We start from the raw sequence: 24107 nt of genomic DNA, 5'->3' as shown, positions 1-24107 counted from the left end.
ATGACAGTTGCAATCATCTCTATTGCTGAAAGTTTTGTTCTCAACCATTAATGTCAATGTATGGATCATGTTGGTGTCTGGCATAATATAAGGAAGACTTTTCTGTATCTATGGAATTATGCAAGAGGTTTTATGCTGCTTGATTTATATATCCAAAATTATGAAGCGGATCACAAAACAAAGAGATATAGGAGCAAAATATCAATGTGAACTTGAAACAACATGTTATGAATTTTGTAAGTGTAAAACAAAAATCAATTGAACAGATGTTTGCTCCTCCATTTTTTTATTTTTTGCCTGATTTTCGGAATCCTCTGGTTTTATTTATGTATTGTTATTGAAAAATTTTGCCCGTTAACCCCTACTTTTCTTTTCATAATTTTATTACATAAAATTTACAAAGCCATGTTTCAAAATTTTATAAAATTCTTGTTATTTTTTCATAGCTTTTTAAACAAATAAAGTGCCAATGTTAAATATATGAAAAATCTAGAGAGAATTAATTCCCGCCAAATTTTCAATGACTTTTATCTCGAAAACAAGCACCCAATTTTTTCTACTTTTTTAGTTTCTTTATTGATATACTATCAACTCATAATAGTCTTTTCAAAAGCTTGTTATTTTTTTAACAGAGTAGCGAACATCCTTAACGAAGAATATATCCTCGTGGACCACCAGATGAGGTATAAACCCAGTCCTGTAAAAATTGAATAACAAAAGGTCATGTGACATTCTTTATTCTTCAGTAGTAACTTAAATCGGACCTGAACACCGGTCATTGACAGACTCGTTCATGTTAATGGCCGTTTGAGCTTGTTTTTTTTCTGTTTAGAGTGATGTTCCGTAATAAAACGCATGCGTGATTCGGACGTCTCTATGTGGACAAATTTAAACGTACACTATGTGGATATTTTCCAGTTAAACATTTCCTTGTTTTAATTTTTATTTTTATTGCAGTTAGGTTGTTGAATTGGCTACCATATATTTCGTTAACTGATCATATTATAAAACTTTATTTTGTATTCATATACTGAAAAATTGCAGCACTGAAATAAATGGAAGTGACCTACAGTTATTATTATGTCTGATCTTAAGAAATCGTACATTAACTTGGGTTTTCTATAATCAATGTAATTGATGATTTTTTTTAAATACATGATATCTCAATGAAACAAACTAATTATTGAAAAACTATGGCTCAAATATTATCGCTGTCGCAATCAATACACCTGTCCCGCGGGCAGTCTATTTATCACGATAATGACTTTTATCTAATTTAGTTATTATAGATGCAAAGGACTTTTTTTAACATTCTATTGATTAAAAAAGAAGCCGTACAACCCTTGGCAGTCCTTCTTGTTCTTGTGTATCCTTCCGTTTAGTCAGAGGCAAATTGTGTACCACAGAAGACTTCCCAGACTGTGATAGTGACACTGTACCAGGCTTCGAGCCAGATGGAGCTAGAGACATTGTAGAAATATCAGCTTTCGTAATGTAGCTAGGCACATGCGTATCCTTTCCTAAAAATTGAAATAAACATGCCAAGTAAAAATCAAAGCATCGGTTGTTGAAAAATAATACATTTTGACAAGGGTCTTCTTTCGAGCTTTGAACATCATTTATATTGCATCAACCTGGAGATATATACTCCATAAGAAGCCACTACTGAATCTCAAATCATTTTGCGTCTTCTTTGTTTTGAACCAACCCGTATTTTAAAGTTCTAGATATTAATTAAGTCAGGTTTAACAACTCTAAGTTCGGTGACCCAAGGGATCTTTTACGTCCTAAGCTTTATGAATAATGAGAATGTTTGTGAATGTATCCAACTTTAAGGTTCTTTTAAACAATGAATGAAAGACACCATAGGAACATTCAAACTCACACGTCAAAATTCAACCGACAACGAACGCCATGGCTATAAAACAACCAGACAAACAGACACACAATAGTACACAACAATAAAGAAAACTAAAGACTAAGCAACATGAACCCCACCAAAAACTTGGGATGATCTTGAAGGCTCCCGAAGTAGATTTATAATTCATCAATAACACCTTCCTTTGACAATTGTTTCAGGAGGAAAGAAGATACGTGTGAGGAGTTAGGAGGTGTACCTTCGAAATACTTAGGAATGAGTTATTAAAATGTATAGCTTCTACATGTAAATTTTACTAAATTGCGATTTGAACACAAAATGCGAGAAAACGACACAAGTTGACAAAAATTATATATGAGTGTATCTACCCAAAAGACGCTGTCAGGTTAAACAACGAGTAACGTATTTTAATTGTTATAATGCATTGTGAAAAAAACTCATCTTACAACAATACATTGTTATGTAACATTTATGGAAATTATGTTTTCTAGTCTGCTCGTCCGTTCATTCGTTCGTCCGTACGTCCGTCCCGCTTCAGGTTAAAGTGTTTTCGAGGTAGTTTTTGGTGAAGTTGAAGTCCAACCGACTCGAAACTTAGTAAATATGTTCCTTATGATATAATCTTTCTAGTTTTAATGCCGAATTAGAGATTTTTCCCCATTTCACAGTCCCCTAAACATAGTAAATGAAAGTGCCGATGTTGCATTCGTATACTATAGATACATTCTTGTTTCCACATGTTTCACTTATTTCAATATATATGCAACTGGTATGAGCACTTAGATATTAAATATTTCAGAAAAAAGAAGACAGAATACAGAAAGTGTCTGTATATTATAGTAATATAAATCATCGTAGTTTACATGTGGATTAACGCAAAAACATAATTGTCTCTAAGGAGGTATAATAGTTGTGGTTCTTGCGATCTAAAAACCATGATATGGAGAACGCTCTGATTGGCTTATTTTTTATTTTTTTTTGTAATCTATCTTACGATTGGTTGTTCTTGTGCATGTTTAAAACTAGAAGTCCTATCTATGACTAAAAGTCAGTCTGATAACGGAAACAATATCCGGACACCTATTTTGTCGTTTTCCCCCCAAAATAACTCAATCTGAATAATCATATCAATGGATGACAAATGCGACTATGCATGTTACATAAAGAACACAGAGTCATGATGATTAATTTATTCTGGAAGGAAGAGAAGCGACACACAAAATGAGGTCTTCTCGTTTAATAGTATAGATATGTTGTGTGTCTCCATCAAAGTCACAATTACCAAAAGTAATTCATGACAGATCAAAGTACGGTATGTTTTTATTACTCTCCGAAATATTGATAGTCTTCCTACCTTCTAAACAAAAAAAAAGATGGATGCTGAGGATGCTGAAGACCGCGTGAAATACAACAACATTATGTTTTAAGTTATCCAAATGACTCGTTAAACAAGTTAAAGTTACAAACAAAAACATGTGCAAAACAACAACAACGTTTGATTCCCGTTCAGCTCCTTACTCTGATGACATTATTGAATGCAAATTAACATCCACAGGATTTAATTCTAAAACAAACATACACTGTTGCACATTACTTCATAGTATTACACACATGGCTTACCTGGATCTTTAACCCATTCAAGGAGCGAGTTTTTGAACTGTCGCACATGTATCGATTTCTTTGCCATTCCAACTTTCTCCATGACGTCTTTGAATTTATCATCGTCTGATTCAGATAACTGCAGTACATTGCATTCACCTGGAACAACGTATATAGGCAATATATAATTATGTTGTTATTTTAACTACCCCTACTTTATATACCTTGTGAACTATGTATATATATATATTTTTTAAGTAATCATGTAACCTTTGAAATAGATGCAATTGATTCAATATATTTTTACTGTACCTTGTCTAATGAAACTTTCATAATACTGAAGAAGGCTCGCTCTTTTTAAAACACAATGCAGTTGCCATTCTAGCAAGTTCTGAGGTTGATTTGTTGCCATTTTGGTTAACCAATTATCTGAAGAAAAAAAACAAGTAATAAACACTGTCAAGCTTATAATATATCAAATTAATTAATGATTAATAAATAAACTCTTGTTTTTTTTTTAAACAAGTGTCAACTTACAAACTCAAAGCAAAAAACCCAGGCCATCTGTGTCAGAAATAGGCAAAGAACATTAAAGAAGCAATTATATCATGTGTTTTGAATCAACGATCTTTATCTTTCATCTGTTAAGCTGGGGTCATACATTCATGATTTTTACTACCGTCCTTGACAGGACCATTCCCGATTAAAATTTATTAAAAGTCTGATCAAGATCCTGTGAATCGTGGATGGAAATTCAAACTTTAATTAAAATTTGTAAAAAAAAAAATTTGACCACGACAGCAATCAGATAGTGTCCAGGAAGCGTCGATTTTCAACCGTGTCCAAGCGAATATGTCCGTATAACCCCGTTCTGAATCCGCTTCTTATCCGATTCGTATTTTTCGCCAGGTAAAATTCGACCGAGTCTGTCACGACTGCGTCCCGACTCTACCGAATGTAATCCGACAGAGATCAGACAGTGACTAGACAGTGAACCGACGCTGACGGAAGTTATTTGTTCAAAAATGTTTTAAACTGTCGGCATATTCGGGATGATCATGTACTGTCGGAACGTAATCCTATCACGGTCCGCTCTATCGCATTGCAAAAAGCTTTGTCTGGTCTCAGTCGTATTGTATTCTGTAATTGTCGGGACTCTAACGTGTGTATCATTGACGAATTTCGTATTAATAATGGGACTGTTTCGGAACGGTTTCGGCAAAAAACGGTTCGCAATCGGCAAGATCTGGATGCAATCTGGACTCAATTGGCAGAAACACAGCTATGAAAATTTACTCCAGATCATTCCCGTTCCACAGGCCACAGAATACACAAAACATTGTTCGGTATTTAATCCGATACAGCAGAATCTGTCACGACATAGCCACGATTGTAATCCGACTAGAAAAAATCGGCTGAGTTGCCCCGAATGTTACGGTAGGCACCAAACTGTCGGGGTGCTTTGCCGAACTATTCGGATCCTTCCCGACCCGTAGGAATCTGTTACGAACTAAAACGACTGCGTTCCGACAATGATAGGACATTCCACATAATTGAGGATGCTATTCCGAATTTTTCACTTTTCGTGTCGTATTGCTGTCTGATCTCAAACGGGAGCAATAATCGGCAATGTGTGAACCCCGCATTAATGGATTACTTGGGACTATTATAATGGAATATGTGAAACAATGCTCTGTCCTGGCAAGAACATGTTAACACTTTTACTCGACAAGCATTTAGTTATAAATTCTTATTTAGTTTATTTTAATGTACATAAAGAAGGAGTTTTCATACAAATGGAACAGTCCTTTACCCCTGTTTAAAAGTCATAAATCGATTGAAGAATAATAAAAAAAGGTAACAAATACAAACTGATGGAATCACATGAACGACCACACGAATGGTAGACAGTTGTGAAATTGACCTTCATACTGCATGTCCTTACCTTATAGTGATACTGAATTTCCAGGAGGAAACACACCTCAAGACCTGCATTGAATTAAACTCAAAGGAATGGGAAGATACGAATTCTCATATTTGTGACAGTCGTTTTTGATGTGAAAATCTTGTAGATAGATAAGTTTATTTCTATTCATAATTTCATGCATTACCTAAGCACTCCAATTACACCAAAAGGTACTTACACTAGGTACGTCACATAGGTAAGTATCATGTTATGCATACATAACACACCTTAAAAAGTAACACTTAACAAAATGTCGCAATAAGAAATAGGACGACATTATTATACTAATATCGAAAGATCAAAAGATTTAAACAGACTGCCTGTGAGAGGAGACACTGACATCCTCTAGATCTAACAAACAAATCTATATTGTGCATGTTGTGTATATAAACTCATCACTGATACCAGGATTGAATTTTCTATTACGCCAGACACGCGTTTCGTCTATAAAGACTTATCAGTGACGTCCGAATCCAAAAGTTAAAGAGACCAAATAAAATTCATAGTTGAATAGCATCGATCACCAAAATTCCGAAAAGTATTGCCAAATACACCTAAGGTAATCTATTCCTGAAGTAGGAAAACCTTAGTATTTCAAAAAAATTTTTGGTGAACAGTTAATTTAAAAATATGACCATATCAATAATAATTCATGTTCTTATTCATATTTCGCCTTCGGTCTCAAGTAATGAATTAGCTTTACTTCTCTATGAGGGGTGAAGCTTACATATAATATCTCTGTTTAAAGAAACAAACTATATAACCACCTATAGCTGGCCAGTGACCTTGACCCTAGTATATAAGCACCTGTTCCATAATAACTTGTCATTTTTTTTTCTAGAGGGTTGAAGTGAACACTTCACATAAGTTCTTTTTAGTTATTTTATTTTTATCTTAAATTTGGCAGAAAGTTATTAAAGTTACATTAACTTGTCTACGATGTACGACAAGTTCTAATGTTATTTTGTTATTTACAAATAATAATTCCTCAATTGTCTACGATGTATGACAATTGTTGATGGAAATGAATTTAAAAATTTCTTGTCTACGATGTATGACAAGTGTTCATGGAAATTAATTAAATATTTTATTGTCTACGATGTATGACAATTTTATATATTCATTAAGTTTTTGCCTAATAGCACATTTGTTACTTAATTCATACTCCTGTTTGTTAAACAGGTAGATATTTAAAAGTATTTCTATTCATCTGAAGGTCGTGAGTACTTTTCACAATTTACACGTGTTTTACCTGCACAGGTACACATTTTTGTATTACAATGGCTGAATTTGTTTATGCAAATGTATTGTTTTTGCAAGATGTTTAGAATGATGTTTACACTTACAAGGGTGATGGTTATGATTTTCATCACCTCTGGAATGTTTTAGAAATTAAAGATGATAAATTTAATAGGAATACAAGAGGTATTTTGAATAAATCCTCTTCTTAAACAGTTATAAAACCTAGTAGTTTTATAATAGATCATAATGGCATGGCAATTGGAAATAATTGACAAAGCAACAGAACCTGTAAAAAGTAAGTTTTAAAATCTAGTGTTACTTGTATAACTTCAAAATCTACTTGATTTGTGATTGTTTCTAACGAAAGTGCTGTTGAGATTTAGATAGGCATGTATATTGATACATTTACTATTTATTATTAATGTATTAAAGAACCTGTATGAATCATGAGGTTTGAGACAGTTTCACTGCCTTCAACTCTAGCAGAGTTTGTAGAGAAACCTGCTGCTATATTTGAATTTTTGCCATTAGAGGCTTACTTTAATGAAGATTTAGTTCTAAATTTTGATCTTATCTACTGAATTGATACGGTGTATGTACCTCCTTTTGGAGTATGTGCCATGGCTGATGATAGTCCAGCCGGAGTTGAATTTGATACGTCTTTTGATCCTGCATTAAGGTCTTTTGATCCTGCATTAAGGTTTTCAGAAGCCTTTAAGGCTTCTTTTAGTGAGATTAATGGTCCATTATCTCATCCTGTTTGTTGAACAGTTTAATCATGATTTTGATAATATCAGGAATATATAAAGTTCTTAGAGGAAATACTATCACACTGAGAACTGTGACAATCCTAGTGTGTCTAGGATAATTAAAAAATCGAAATGGCAATGCCTAGACAGGCCCACTCTGTGGTTTCAAAGATGCAGGAAACCCAGAGATACTTTATTAAGGGGTTGATCATCACCCCTATTGTTGAGTTTGCTATTTCTTGTTGTAGGAATGAGCCATTGGATCTTGATAATACAAGGATTTTATTGTAAAATTATATTTGTTTGTTTTACCATGGTTTTCTGGTTAAACCCATAGGAGATGCTCAGAAATATTTAGATGATAAAACTTATTTGTAATTCTGTTGTGATAGTTGCTTTATCACATTTCTAGTTATGATTGCAAAAAGCAAACTTAGTGTTTATACAAAGATTCTTAGCAAATTATAGATTCCTTGGAAGAGGTTCCAGGTCTAGCAATTAATTTACTACCAGCTGTTATGGGAAAGGCAATATCAGTTTTTTAACTGCAGAGGCTCTGTTGGTCAACAGGGCGACTATACTACATGTAGTAGGCAATTCCCTTCATTGAGAGGGAGACGTTTCCAAAAAGGGAACAGAGAATCTCAAAGAGGTCACATTTCTCAACCAGTTGCTATATATACAGTAGATAACTTAAATATTATGATTTGGAAAATGTTACTAATGATCTATTGATATTAGATTTATTAAGAAATGGTTATAAAATTATTTTTAATCATGTACCACAAGGTTTATCCTTTTTGAATTAAATACATTTCACCTTTCATAAGGATGAATTAATTTCAGAAGTCCAAAAATTGATAGCTAAGAGAGCTATTTAAAAGGTTGATCGATCAATGGAAAATCAGTTTATTTCCTATTTTTTCTTGGTTCCTAAGAAAGATTGGTCTTCAAGGCCTGTATCTATTTGAAAAATTAAAACAAACTAAGTTTGTGGCTTATCAGCATTTGGAGCAGGACCATTTATCTTTTGTTTAGATGTAATTCTTTAGAATAATTATCTATATATATATATATATATCTATATAGATAGAGCTAACATCTATAGATCTCACAGATGCATATTTAAGTATCATTTATGTTTATATCACAATTTCCTGATTTATGTGGAAAAGACATTGATATGATATTTATGTTTTTTTGTTTTGGATTGGCTTCTGCATCAAGAGTTTTTACTAAGGTTTTAAAACCTGTCTATGTATTTATGAAATAATGTCACTTGAAGTATATACATGCTATAGTTTATACATTGATGATTATAATTTATTATGGATCAGAGTTTAGATGATTGTATTGTGAATACAGAAGAAGTGGTGCAAATGCTTGATAAGCTGTGCTTCAGAAAAATTTTGAGAAGTTGGTACTCATTCCTTGGAAGCACATTGTTTTCCTTTGTCTCATTATTGATACTGAGCTATTTAAGTTTTTTCTGACAGATGAGAAATGGTAAAATTATCTCCCTTGGGAAATTCTTTTTAAATAGAATTGTGTAACGGTATTATAGATGTTTTACATCATTTTTTGGTCTTGTGATGAATGCTTTTAATGCAGTATCTGTGGCATGCATGGGAATGTTACATTGCAGAAACATGGCGAGAAATAATGTTGAAACACTGTATAGTTGTTACAGTGTTTATTATCATCAATAGGTGAAATTTTTTAACAATTTAAAATCAGAAATTAAAAATTTGATTTATAGACCCATCCAAATAAGTTTTTGGGTTGTACCAGATTCCTCTGACATAAGGATTTGGGATCCAAATTTGAAGAAAATGTTTCTGTTGGTAGACGGAGCTTCTTTAAGAGTATGCACTCATTTCATATAGATTTCATAGTATTGTTGGCTATAATATTCTTCTGGAGAAAAAGTTTTAGTCACAGAGAGTTATACAATCAGAAGATACAATTTCAGTAGCTTTTATTATGCAATAGGAGGTGTAACCTCTTTGTCACTTAACATGCTTACTACAAATATTTCATTATTTGGGCTTGGTGTTCAAGAAAGAACATTTTTATCACAGCTCTTTATATTCCTGGTAAGAAAATTTTTGATGCTTATCATATGTCTAAAAAATTTACAGATTCAAAAGGATGTCAATTGAAAGAAGATATATTTGTTTTGTTGTTATTACGTTTTCATTTTCAATCTGTAGATAATTACTTCGTTGTCTTTTGACCAACAAGCTCCTTTCAGAGATGTTTTTATTTTCATGATCAGAATTATGACCTTATGTTTTCCCATCTTTTTCATTGTTGGGGATATTTATAAAGAAAATTATTAGTGATAAAGTTCAGAAGGCTCTTTTGATTATCCTTTTTGGCTTGCTCAGAGTTGGTTTTCTTTGCTAAGACCAATTTTAATTTATTTGCCAGTTAAACTGTTAAGCATAAAAATTAGTAACAATGTTACATACTGAAGATAATGTCTTTCCGTCAGGAAGAGACTTAATTTAACTGTATATTGTAAAAAATTAAAGTGAACCAACACCTGAAGGGTTGATTGTGCAGTAGGGTAAAAACGTGTGTATTATACTCAGAAATCACTTTAATATAAACAGGAGATTTCAGAATCATTTGTAAAATATATTTACACTTCATCTTGGAGACCATGCATCTATAATCAAGCATTATCAATATTTTTTTGAGAAATTTCATTATTTGGTGTGTTCAATTAGAGAACCAATTCCTTATCACCATCTAAAAAGGATGTTAGTCACGGATTATTGAAATTTTTGTAAAACACAAGCTTTTCATATTCAGCATGTTTAATGTGAATTTTTCTTGGTCTATGTTGAAACAGACTTTATCCTTTAAGAAATAGATTTTACTGAATTTGTTTGTTTACTACATGTATTTGTGGAAGGTTGCTTAAACCTGAATCTGCAATTGAAGAGTTAGATACTCTTTCACTTGGGAGATGAATTTTAGCACTATCTTTTTTAAGTTCTTAATATTCATTGGAGTATTTAACATTGAAACTGTCTTTTATACTTGTGTCTTTATTTGCCTTGACTACATCTGCCTTGAAGTACTATCTTTATCAGCTGTAGATTTACATTCTATGTCTTTCATTCAGAGACATGGCACTTTATTTTTTCATATACATGAGTTTTTGAAAAATACTAGATCTGTTAGTTAGTTTACCTAATGAGGTGATCAAAGGTTTTGATAAACCAAAACTTTGTGTTGATTAAGACAATGATTTATCATGTTTTGTGTACAAAATAGGTGAGAGAATTCATCTAAGTCTTTTCGTAAAGTTTAGAGAGTTCTAATTTTATCCGAGGTTTTAAGGTTAACTCATTTGGAGGAACCTCTTCATAAGTGCATTTAGCTTCAGGATGTTCTATTAAGGACATTATGGCAACAGTTTTGTCTGGACATATGGTAAAACTTTTTACAAGTTCTATAACAGGAAAGTAAATAATATCAGTACTAAAACACTTTTCTTCAGTTGTAGTTACTGGATGATCTTGTGATTTTTATCCTTTATTAAATGTTGGCATTTATATAAAAATTGTTTTTAGTTTGTGTCTACACTTTAAACAAGCTAATTCATTACTTGAGACCGAAGGCGAAATATGAATAAGAATGTTCCTTCATCCAAGCATATCTTGGATGTGCAGGATGAAGGTCATTCTTAGAATATGAGCCTGAGGCTCGAAAGTAATTAATTCCCACCCTAGGGATTATCAGTCAGACCCACCCTTTTCCACTGGGTTTTATATTTGGTCGACACAAACTTGCTTTAAATTATGACAAGTTATTATGGAACAGGTGCTTATATACTAGGGTCAAGGTCACTGGCCAGCTATAGGTGGTTATATAGTTTGTTTCTTTAAACAGAGATATTATATGTAAGCTTCACCCCTCATAGAGAAGTAAAGCTAATTCATTACTTTCGAGCCTCAGGCTCATATTCTAAGAATGACCTTCATCCTGCACATCCAAGATATGCTTGGATGAAGGAACATTCTCCTGGACTAGCGATACCCTCAGGGAATTAAAACTCCACACGCAGTGGCTTCGACCCAGTGGTTGTAAATAAAGTCATCATAGAAACCAGGATTAAATTTTGTTGTTACCCCAGACGCGCGTTTCGTCTACAATGACATCGATGGAGCAGTTTTTTTGTATAAAGAGACATTTGTGAAATTTAGTATAGTGTACATATTCATAAGCGTAACCTATATACTTTGACCTGTAAACGCGATTTCATGAAGCGAATGGAAGATAACGACTACAAAATGATGATAGGAAAGTTGAAATCTATTTGGATACCGTTTTTTATCAAATTTAAATAAACTTGAATAATACCGATTATAGTTTTCCTGACGTAGTAGGGCAAAACCAATTAACAAGACAGAATATTGTAAAGTTTTTAATTGTAATCAGTTTTAAAACATTACATTTAGATGATTCTTTTGTTGTTTATTTAATGAAACATTTGTATTTGAAAATTTCATTTATCAAAAAGACTTTTAAAAGTAGTCTTAACGATACACCAATAAGGACAACAGTTTGACTTAGACGATTAACATGAATGCTATAGATAATTTATATCTGGAAGGGTAATCTTACCAATTTACATGTTATGCTTCAATGTCTCTGTATTGTTAAAGTGCATTATCCCGGAAGTTGTCATTTCTATTAGTTTGTATGGACAAGAAATGAACACTGTGTAAAAAAAAAACCCGAATAATCTAAATATTCAAATACTTGATTTTTTTATTCTTTTATAAACTATTTCGATAACGAACGACGATATAGCATGTTATCATTTTAGCCCGTGTAACAATTTTGTATTATTTACATGAAGGTCAATACCTTTTCCTTTGAATCCTATTTCCAAAACAGTAATGTCAGCTCCATTATAGCTTGCAATGCGGATTGAGTTGTTATTAAAATTGAATTGAACACTGTTATCTATAGTTTGTATCTCCTACCTCATATTAACCATGATGGAAGGTTTTCCCATTGACATTTGTATCATAATTTCTTTGTTTTCAAATTTTAGTTTCAAATTTTAAAAATGTTACAATGTCCGTTTTAGCTGTACGGCATTTTCTTTGCTTTGCTTTGCTAGTTTAGTTTTGTTGAGCATGACTGTGTGTGCGTAAGTTTGTTTGTTTATGCAAATTTGTAACATAAATTGGATTTTTTCCTTTGATGTTTTTATGAAATAATTTGCTTTAAAAGTGTGGTGAGGGAAAACCATGGTATATTATATGCAAATTTATGTTGTACCATACTTTGCTAATTAAATATGCAACTCGACTAGAATCCAAAGGAAAAAAGGCGGAGCTTCAGCCATGGTATAACATATTCATTTTGATGTTATTCCATGGCTGAAGCTCCACCTTTTTTTTTAAATGCATCCGCCTCTAAAATATTTAGGAAACTGTAAAACGTACTAAAAGGTCAAGATCTTCATTTGTTTTCATTTTATAAGAAAAAGCAATAAATTATGTGTACCACATTTCAAGAAACCCTTTTCAAACTACATAGTATTGTTACGAATTCCCTTAATTTTGGAAACAATTACTGAATGTTTCTATTTTCAGTTTTGAAAAAAATAAAATGTAACACTATCATTTCCTTTGCGAAAATTCAATTTAAATTCGATTTAAAAAGGGGGGTACCTATACAAAAAGGAATAAATATCGGCTACAAATATCTGTGAAAAAACATGATTAGGGGACGTACACTATCTACGCCCCTGGATCCGTCACTGTTAAAATATTATTTTATCATTTAAATTGTATTTTAATAAATAATCTAATAAAATAACGGAAGAGAAGCATTTTTCATTTAGATAAAAATTCTGTAAAATATGATTAATTTGTATGATACATTGAAAAAAAAAAAAAAATTCTTACCGTCATTAGAATAATTATTTAATCCTTGTCGCTGGAATCCGACATTTGTGTTTACCTCAATCTGATGACATGAAATTACCTGCGCCTACAATCATACACGGGGCGCAAAACTAAAAACAAATCAGGGAAAATCCGACATTTTCTTTACTTTCTGCAAATTCAGGGGTTCTATTACATGAAGTACACAGACGATCATACACGCAGCGCAAAAGTGACTTGCGCGAGCTTCCATTTCATTGGATAAAACTGTAACGTGATCAATTTCAAATATTAGTTGAAGGTCTTGAAGCTGTCAATCATTTTATTTATATTACAAATTTTATATACCATGTGTCTTACTCATTAACATATTTTAACAAACTCATCCTTCGGATTCGTTTGTTTAAATATGTTAACTCGTAAAAACCATGGTATATATAGTACTTAATTTTGTTTCACATTGATTCTAAATACCTCGGACATGACAAAGTCATTGTAAAGCCGCTTTAACGGTATTGTTCTTTATTCACGTCAAATCTTTGTATTTGGGACATTTCTTTCTTTATTAAATTGAAACACATTTTAACAATACACCACTGACAATATTTCCTTGATTGTAAACAAATGTTCAACTTTGGAAAAGAAATTGTTTTTGTTCATTGTGTGATTGCCGTCAATGAATTCTTAAACATGGAAGATGTTACAGATTTTAGTATCATTTTCATGATGTATCTTGTATATCGTATAATTATCAAAACGTATTGGTCTATCTCATCTAAACAACCATTCTAAAAATGCAGTATGGCGGAAGTTGCCATACAGCTGACATGTTTTGAATGTGCAAAATCTGATGTACACAAATAGTATAGAAGATATTACACAAATAATCTTAAAAGCCTTTATTCAAACTGTCGCTCTGTTACATTTTATGCAATTCGTTCTTACGGGAAGATGGAAGATATGTCACATGAATTCCTCATCAAAACACCTTTTAAAATGCTTCTATTAACGTAAAATAAATTATGTGGCAACTGTTACTGTATATTCCTTCTTTATGTTTTTGTCAAAAATAAAAAAAGAGTACCTATATTACTTTTTACATATGCTTCGGAAATTTTAATATTTTGACTCACACTGAAAAACGATAGTTAGGTCGTCTACGTGTAGGAATTGTGGAGGTACTGTTCATGATGCACTTGGTTACTTTTGCCACATGTTTGTGTCAGATAACAAGTGTTATTAGACTGACAATCGTCTCCTTTTGTACATATATTACAAAAGGTTAGAACTAAAGGCAATATAAGTATACCGCTGTTCTATAGTCATAAACTAATACAAAACCAAAACCGAGGAAACACATCAAATAGAAGAAGAAAATATCGAATAAACACTTAACTGATACATAAACCAAACTCTAGCATACGTAGAAGCAGACTATATGGCAGTTGTTATATATTCGTTTGATGTGTTTGAGATTTTGATTTTGTCATTTGATAAGGGACTTTCTGTTTAAAATTTTCCTCGGAGTTCAGTATAATTGTGAATTTACTTTCTGATAACAAAAAAGGTAGATTAAACCAGATGTTATTACTAACCAAACATTACGCTTAGTGTAACGACATTGGTAAAATGACTACATTACGTGACAATAATCCAGTACAAATAAAAGCAAGAACACTAAGGACTTAGCGAAATAGATATATAAAATGCAAATGTTCATTTCAACATGTCTAAACCACAGAATAACAACGACCCCCTAAATATTTTTTAAGGCAGTTTTGTTTTTGCAATTCAACATTGATTACAAGTGAAAAACACGTCGATGCTTCTCTTTGCAAACGTCTGTTTGAGCAATTTGTTTTATAAAAATACCTGGTCAATAATTCAGGTAACATATAGCATATTGCTATTTACATAAGAATTACGAGGAGGTCCATTTTGTGGGAAAAGGAACAATCCAATATAAACATGATATGGTGTTATGTGTTCCCTGTCCAGCATCAACGATAAAAATGGTTGAATAATATCAGCTGTAGTCCCCAGTAATTTGGAAATTTCATAACTCAACGTTTGTATATAAGGTCAGAAATTGCACACTATGAAGACGAAACACGAGTCAAATTCTTAATCCTGGTATCTATAATGAGTTTATTGTCACACATTGTGCAGCTGGTAATCACCAAAAGAAATCTATACCAACCTTTTGTTTATAAACATGTGTTTACAACTTTCAGTCAAGGTTATTGTAAAGGAAAGATTTAAATCAGATTTAGCGACTCTAAACGGTATTGTTCTTATTTCATGGTTGCAATTTAATCATAGTATAGGAGACATTTTTTCCTTTACTTTAAAGGAATGGAGTTTTAACAATTCATCAATTACAATATTTCCTTGTTATACAAACAATGTTGGCTTGGTAAATTTATGGTTTTCGTCTGTTGTGTGGGTGAACTTCATGATTTCCAAAAACATGGAAGATTAAACAGATTGTAGAATAACTTTTTGTCAATATTGAACAAATATTTTAGAATATTAATGGTTTAAGAAAGTTCCAAATATTTCAGATTGAACAGATGTCCGTATCATTTTTGTATCGATATACAATACATGTTTTTATTGTAATTGTTCCTATAATTCGTTGACTTATTATTTTCTCGATTGACATACAAGACCGTAATGTATATATTAAGATATGTAACGCCATACAATCGGGTAAAGAATAGATAGCTCCAGAAATGTAGTTAGCTGAGAATTCGATATTAAATCATCATTTATGTTTTGTGGTACGTGTGTCAACATAGTGAACAAGATTAAGATATAAAGCTGTTTTCTTTTTAGACGTTTCATTAATCGTCTGGTCTTTGTCATTGATTAAATGTAAACATTCACCTACATGGGCAGAATTGAATGACAACACAAAACAGTTTAAGAAACTAAGGCAATTAAAAGAGTGCATTGGTCAAACGAATTCAACAAATATTGTTGATACAAAAAAACATTGCAACACTGTCTTGGGTGTATTTGTTGAACCAGTAGTGCATTTTTTTTCATAAATACAAGCAATCTACTACAGCAAAAATTACTTTAGTAAGAATCCAAGACCGACGCTTATCCTTACATATTGTTGTTACGGCTATACTTCGTTCTTTATGAAAACTTTTGAGAAGTTTATGTATTTAGCCTACATACAAGTGTCATTGTTTTCTTAATGTAAGTACCAAATGATAGGTCATTATTATACTTTTGCTGAACGTCAACGATAACTATGGATTATTCAAATGAACATTGTGTTACTTATGTTGAAACCCGATAATTGTCAACCAGAAACAGTAGTTTCTCAATTTAATAACCTAATGTATCTGTTTAATGTGTCATTTGTCACATAAAGTATACTAAGTAATTTACAGAAAAATATCCATAGAAACATTGACACAAAATACCCCGCGCTTAATAAGGTTATTGTAAAGCCGTGAACTAATCGTATTTAAAGGCCCTAAATAGTAGTTTTTTTATACACGTATTTAGTCATACCTTTGTATTGGGGACATTTCTTTTTTTACTTTAAAATATGTCTAACAATATATCACTGACAATATTTTCTTCGTTTGAAAAGTAATGATCAACTTTGGAAATTTAATCTTTTTCGACCATTGTGTGGGTGTCGTAAAGGAATTTCTAAACTGTTACAAAAGAATTTCAACAGATTTTAGTATCATTATTAAGCGATAGAAACAACTATTCTAGGTTATTATTATACATGATGATGAATTAAATATTAAACACAGTATTTACCAGATTTAATATCGATAAACATTCATAGAGTCCAAAAAATGATGCACTTAAAATATTCTCAATTCTGAAAGCATTAACGGACATTTATAATGTGGTTGATAAAACCCAGTATTTATAGATATTTAGAGAACAGACATTATTTAGGTTTATTTCTTCATGATGCAATTTGAAGATAATCAAAGTTATGACTATAAATAAATTTCAACTAAATTAAAGCTCACACCTTTTTATTTTCAAAAGTATCATTAGCAAAACGTATTGGTTTATCTCATCTAAAAAATCATTCTAGAAATTTAGTATTTCTTAAGTAAATCTACCATTTCTTCTGGCTAGTTTAGTTATGTTTAATACTATGTACATAAGTAATATAAACGACGTTATACAAATTAACCAAAGTAATTATCGCTCAGTTGCAAAACGATATACTGGGAAGTTATTTTTAAAATGCTTCATCTTTAAACGCTTTTTAATGGTCGTCCAGTGTTGTAACATTGATTATGTAACAACTGTACATATATTGCGTGTCTGTGTTTTGTTGGTAAATGAAGTAAAGACTTTGCATATATCAATGGCCAATTTTAATTGTCGACCAAAGGTAGGCCGTTAACGCACAATAAAATTGCAGTCACTACAAATGTGGCACCAAACTTGATTTGCTAGTGTTGTTTTAGATTTAACATTTACAAACTATTAATATACCATAAAAGTAGGGATTGGACATTACATTTAGCCTGAAACGATTAATCACTGACAACCAAATCGTCGGAAGTGCAATGTAAATAACATGCAATCTACAAACATATTTTTTATTTCAAAAATATAGTGTAGAGTACAACTGCAATGTATATTTAAATACAGTTAAACAAACCGATTATAGTTGTCCTGACGTTGCAACAAAAAAAACCACAATACACATGACAAGACTATTATAAAGTAAAGATTTAATCAGTTTAAAAACATTACATTTGGGCGATTTTTTTCTTGCTTATTAAATAAAACATCTGTATTTGCAAAATTCAATCTATAAAAAGGCCTTTAAAAGTAGTTTTAACAATAGATCAATGTGGTCAATAATTCTTAAACACGAATAATATAAATACTATAGACAGTTTTTGTATATCTTAAAGGATTATCTACCCAGTTCACAACTTTTCACTATAAAACTTATTTTCACTGAATTTGTTGAGATAGAGACAAGCACACAAGGGACAACAGATAATCAACGTACTCATTATTTATCATGTTTATCTGAGAATAAAATTAAAGAACCTTTGAAAATACTTATTTCTTCTTTGACTTTTGAGGATGTTCTTCACGATTTACGTTTTTAAATAAAAATTTAGGTGAGTAGAACAGGTGCTCAAACCGGATTCTTAAAAATACCGACTTTTTATCATGAGATCATTTCACTACGCTTAACAAATTGAATTGGATCTTGTCTTCTTTTGTCTTGCATGCAGTTCACACATTTTTATGTAACGGCTATATATCGTTCTTTATGATAAATTTTGGGTAAGCTCATTTATCCAGTAATTATACAAATGTAGTCGTTCTCATTTACATGTTTTATATTAGTATCGAATGAAAAGCGGATAAGTGATTTCTTATAATCTCCTCTATATTGAATATGTGTTGAACGGTCAATCTATAAATTTAATATTAAATAAAGGATTTCCGAATTCCATCATAGCAATGAAGATTTTCAGAGTCCTTAAATAGTGCGCCAAAAGTTGTGTTATATTCAGATCGCATCAAATGACATTGCTGTTATTATAATTATGTGTTTTATATATGCAGGTATTTGTCGATGTGTACAGAAGAGAGAGAGAATATACCAAAAGGAATATTCATACTTAAAGATCAAACAAAACGATCAATCCAAAAAATCAAAACAACAACACCAACAACAGTACACAACAGTACACAAAGCGCTAAAGAAAACTAAAGACTGAGCAATACGAACCACACCAAAAACTGATGGTGATTTCGTGTGCTCTGAAGAGGTGTCTGTTTTCTTGTTCCTCTTTTCAAATATACTTTGTAATTTATCATTTCTGTTTTGAACCATTACATGTATAAGCCATTGCTTTGATGAAGAACAAACCAGCTTTTTATCAAAGAACGTAGTACTTTGTTTTAAAGTGACACCTAACATCAACGCTTATCAACATCAATCCAAATTGAAATAGCAAAACACTTATTCGGAAGACTCTGCATACATACTATAAATATTTTATTGTAATAAGTTTACAAAATAATTATCACATATTGTTAGTATTACCATTCTGTTTGTAGGAATAGCAATGTCATTTTAAAACAAGATGGTCTTCCATAGAACACTTATTTGTATATTTCAGGACTGTGTAATATGGAATGCCACATTTCGTTGTTAGACCAATGTTTGCTCTGTTATCATCACACTTTATACATTGTTTAAAACATTACTTGATTATAATACATTAAAACATACTAATACATCCAAGGAAATAGTACTTGATTTAAAGCTCGTACCTTGTATGCAACATAATTAACAAAACGTTCAAATTGTTCTACAAATTCAGTATTTCATAGGTTATTATTACAGCCGACAGGTTTTTAACAAAAGCTGTGGTTAACCCTGTGCACACAAGTAATTTGAAAGACTGTACACAAATGAACTAAAACAATTATAATTGTAAGTATCGCTCTGGTTCATTTAAAGTTATACGATCTAATGGGAAGACATTTTCAAATACTTCCTTTTAAAACACTTTATAAATAACGTCTGTTGTTGTAGCATGTGAAATGGATTATGTGACAACTGTTAACATATATATGATATATTGCTGGTTTATGTTTTTTCTTTGGTAAATAAAAACAAAATAATGAATTCCTTTATTCTATCGATGTTTATATTTCAATAAAAAAGACAGAATATATATGTATATATACATAAGAAAATTATTAAATGATAATAACGGTTTCAATTCATCACTTTTACTAGTTTACATCAAATCAAATCTTATCAAAAGATAAAATCACTATCAACTCATTGTTGCACGATTGATCTCATAAGTAAAACGTGTCCGTTTAGTACATGCTCAAATAGGCAGCAAATTTCGAAGAGAAACACCCAATTTATGTCATCAATTTTGGAAGGTAAGCTGCGATTTGATCGATACAGTAACACGTGTTAATCCTGATCAACAATATCAAAGATATATAAAAATTGATTATCACGAAAAAAAATTCAAATAAAAAATATATGCCTCAATATATCTAAAATCAAAACAAAAACAAAACATTTTTTCATAACATTACATTCACTTATATCAATGTATATAACGAGCTGATTTTATAGATTTATATTTTTTATTCAATTTATATAATTTGAATTCGTATGACTTTTGTATTGATCTAAATATTCTGCTGCAGACGTACAATTTTTAAGATTTTTTCAAAAGGGGAAAGGGGGTAGGAATGGGACATTCTGCCTTTTTTCAATTAAAAAAAAATCTTATTTATTTTGAGTTTTAATTTTTAACACTCTCCCATCCCCCTTTTCCGTTTTTATAAGAAAGAAGTAGTACATTTTGCATTTAAAAGAGGTATTCAAACTTAACAGTTTAAAAACTTTAATGGTCATATACCAACTAATGTAAGTTAGATTTAATCAGTTTTAAAACATTACATTTAGGTGATTCTTTTGTTGTTTATTCAATGAAACATACCTTTTTTTTCAAAATTCCATTCATAAATAGGTTTTTAAAGGTAATCTTAACAATGCATCAATATGATCAACAAATTACATGAATACTATAGACATTTCTGTTCTAGACGGATTATCTGCCAAGATAAAATGAAATCTTAAGATGTCTTTGTATTTCTTATGTGAATTATCACGGAATGTATTTTTACTATAAATATGTAAGAAGGAAACGAAAAAACGCATTGTAAAAAGATAACAAAATGATTTAAATATCCAAATTCTTGCTTTTTGCTTTACGATTTTAACCTCTTTTTTTTCAACTTGATCTGTTTATAAACTAATTTGGCAAAAGAACGAAGACGTATTAAGTTATCTTCTTAGCCTAAGGTTAAAGTGTGTATTGTTTTCATAACCACTGTAAGTCGATACCTTCCTTATTCTTTTTCCGCAATGGTAATGTCAGCTCCATTCATTTCAATTATAGCTCACAATGCGGTTTGAGTTGTGAATAATAACGAAACAGCACGGTTATATATATAGCTTGTATCTTATACCTCATTTTGGGCTCTGATTGGGAGTTGTTTTCAATAAGATAAATAAACATTCAGTTTCATATACATAAATTAAAAACATAGTATCCTTATGATTACTCTAGGAATGCATTATTATCCACATTTATACTGCACTCGTTCTATTTGAGCAGTCAAAATGCGTTGACTGTATATTTCTATGTCATATACAGTCACTGACCCGATATCACTTTTCCTCATGAATATTTAATTAGAATTTGCCGAAATAATAATTAATTATTCATACGACCTCTTCAACCTGTTTTTGTTTCCAATGCATACAACGATGCGTGGAACGACTTAACCTTGTTTATTTTCAATTTATTGGAAAAACATATTTCATTGGTTATTTTTTTTTGTTTGCAACCTATCAATCATTATGTTTTATGCTTATGGTTAATATTTTAGTCAATACTCAAACGATTCACGTTCACCATCGAATGTGGGTATCAACAGGTATAAATGTGCATTTCATTGTGTTGTATATTTCTCCGCGAGCATGATATGAGGCCTTTTTAAAGGCGATTTCCCCCAGTATTTAAATCAAATAAATAACCTTAACGCATTAGACAACAATTGAAAATGTTTTTTTAGATTGCAGTATAAAGACAATAATAGTGCATTGACTTGACATATCAATGATATAAGGATTCGGCCCGATGCACAGCCTCGCATTTCCCCGTTTCTAAGCCTCATCCTTATATCGTTGATATGTCAAGCTAATGCACTATTATTGTCTATGTAGATTTGTTAATGCTTTTATTATCAATTTAAACTGAACTTAAAAAAACGAAGACAATGTATTGTATTGATAACGACGACAAGTACAGACACATATAGATGTCGCAACTACTGCATTGATAACACAGTTTAATTAGACAAATTTTGAGGAAGCAATGTATCTAATTATCAGACTGGCGACACATTTTGCTTCTCGCAGCTGATATATGAGTTTGAGAATCTCACTACCGATATAGAAATATACTTGACAAAACAGCGTAGTATAATTATTGTATGACGTAGCGGAGTGTTGTATACATTTACATTAGAAGGAATGATATTTAATATAAAATTCAATTAATAAATGGCATTTATGATTTCCTTGCTAAACGTCAACCATAACTATGAATTATTCAATATGATAGTTGTCTCAATAATGTTGAAACCGAAAAAAAAGTATAATCACAAAAATACTAAACTCCGAGGAAAGTTCAAAATGGAAAGTCCTTAATCAAATGGCAAAATAAAATTATAAAACACATCAAATGAATAGACAACAACTGTCATATTGCTGACTTGGTTATTATCAGCCAGCAATAGTAGTTTTTATGATTTTACTTTTTAGTTACTAATCTTTTTAATTTGAATAACTTATCACAAAAGGTATACTAAAAGAATAAGTACAAAAATATCCGTAATAAATCGTGTTTTTAAAAACAAAACTATACACATTAAAACCAAATACCTCGGACATGACAATGTAATTGTAAAGTAGACATTTAATCAGGTTAAAAGGACCTAAACGATATTGTTATTTATTTACATATTCAGTAAAATGTTTGTAATGGGGACACTTTTTCGTTGTTTAATTGAACAATAGTTTCAAAAATACACCTCTGACAATGTTTCCTTGTTTGTGAAATAAAATATTCAACTTGGGGAAAATACTTTGTTTTCGTCCTTGCGTGTGATTTGTGAAAGAATTTTTAAAGAAGGAAGATGTTACAGATTTAAGTATAATTTTCTGGTCGATAGATAGCAACGGTTTTATTTTATTTGATTATTTATGTTAAATTAAACATTCTTTGCTTATTTTCCTTGATTGACACACACCAGCATTATGCACAATTTGAGATATGTAATTGGTACAGGGTAAGTGTCTCAAGAGAAGCAATGAGCTGATAAATCGAAAACTCATATAATAATGAATGTCTTTTGTCTTGTTTTGAAGTCCTCAATCTGTATAAAAACTGAGAACAATACCAATATATGACAGAAAAAAAATCACAAAAATACTGAACTCCGAAGAATATTCAAAATGGACAGTACCTAATCAAATGCCAAGATCAAAAGACAAAACACATCAAACGAATGGACAACAACTGTCATATTGCCGACTTGGTAACTATTAGCCAGACACAGTAGTTTTTGTTATTCTACTTTTTAATTACCTATCTTTTTAATATGAATAACTTGTCGCATAAAGTATATTTAAAATTTTACAAACAATATCCGTAGAAACCGTGTTTTAAAAAACAAACCTATACACATTGATACTAAATACCCCCGGCATGACAAGATCAATGTAAAGCCGAGATTTAATCATGTTGAAAGGACCTAAACAGTATTGTTCTTTATTTACGTATACAGTCAAGTTTTTGTATTGAGGACATTTCTTTCTTTATTTAATTGACAAGTAGTTTTTAACAATACTTCTCTGAAAAAATTTCCTTGTTTGTAAAAAAATCTTCAACTTGGGAAAATACTTTGTTTTCGTCCTTTGTGTGGGTTTTGTGAAGGAATTCTTAAATGGGGAAGATATAACAGATTTAAGTATATTTTTTTGGTCGATAGATAGCAACTATTTTGTTTTATTTCATTGTTTATGTTAAGTAAAAAATCCTTTGCTAATTTTCCTTGATAGACACACACCAGCGTTATGTATAATTTGAGATATTTAATGGGTACAGGGTAAGTGTCTCAAG

General features: G+C 31.1%; 1 protein-coding gene across 1 annotated transcript in view; it reads right to left on the bottom strand.

Annotated features, from left to right (window-relative positions):
• The window catches only part of LOC139526317 (NGFI-A-binding protein 1-like), a 79108-nt gene that overhangs the window by 47847 nt on the left and 7154 nt on the right, over window positions 1-24107 (bottom strand). The window contains exons 2-4 of the mRNA XM_071321449.1: window positions 3791-3907; window positions 3500-3637; window positions 1342-1520 (exon numbers count right to left, since the gene is read on the bottom strand). Of these exons, the coding sequence (XP_071177550.1) occupies window positions 1342-1520; window positions 3500-3637; window positions 3791-3890 (417 nt within the window). The 5' untranslated portion in view covers window positions 3891-3907. The remainder of the gene's footprint in view (window positions 1-1341; window positions 1521-3499; window positions 3638-3790; window positions 3908-24107) is intronic.

Source organism: Mytilus edulis, chromosome 6 (assembly GCF_963676685.1).
Source record: "Mytilus edulis chromosome 6, xbMytEdul2.2, whole genome shotgun sequence".
Lineage (NCBI taxonomy): Eukaryota > Metazoa > Mollusca > Bivalvia > Mytilida > Mytilidae > Mytilus > Mytilus edulis.
Note: the sequence above shows the minus strand (reverse complement) of the source record. Positions and strands in the feature narration are given on the sequence as shown.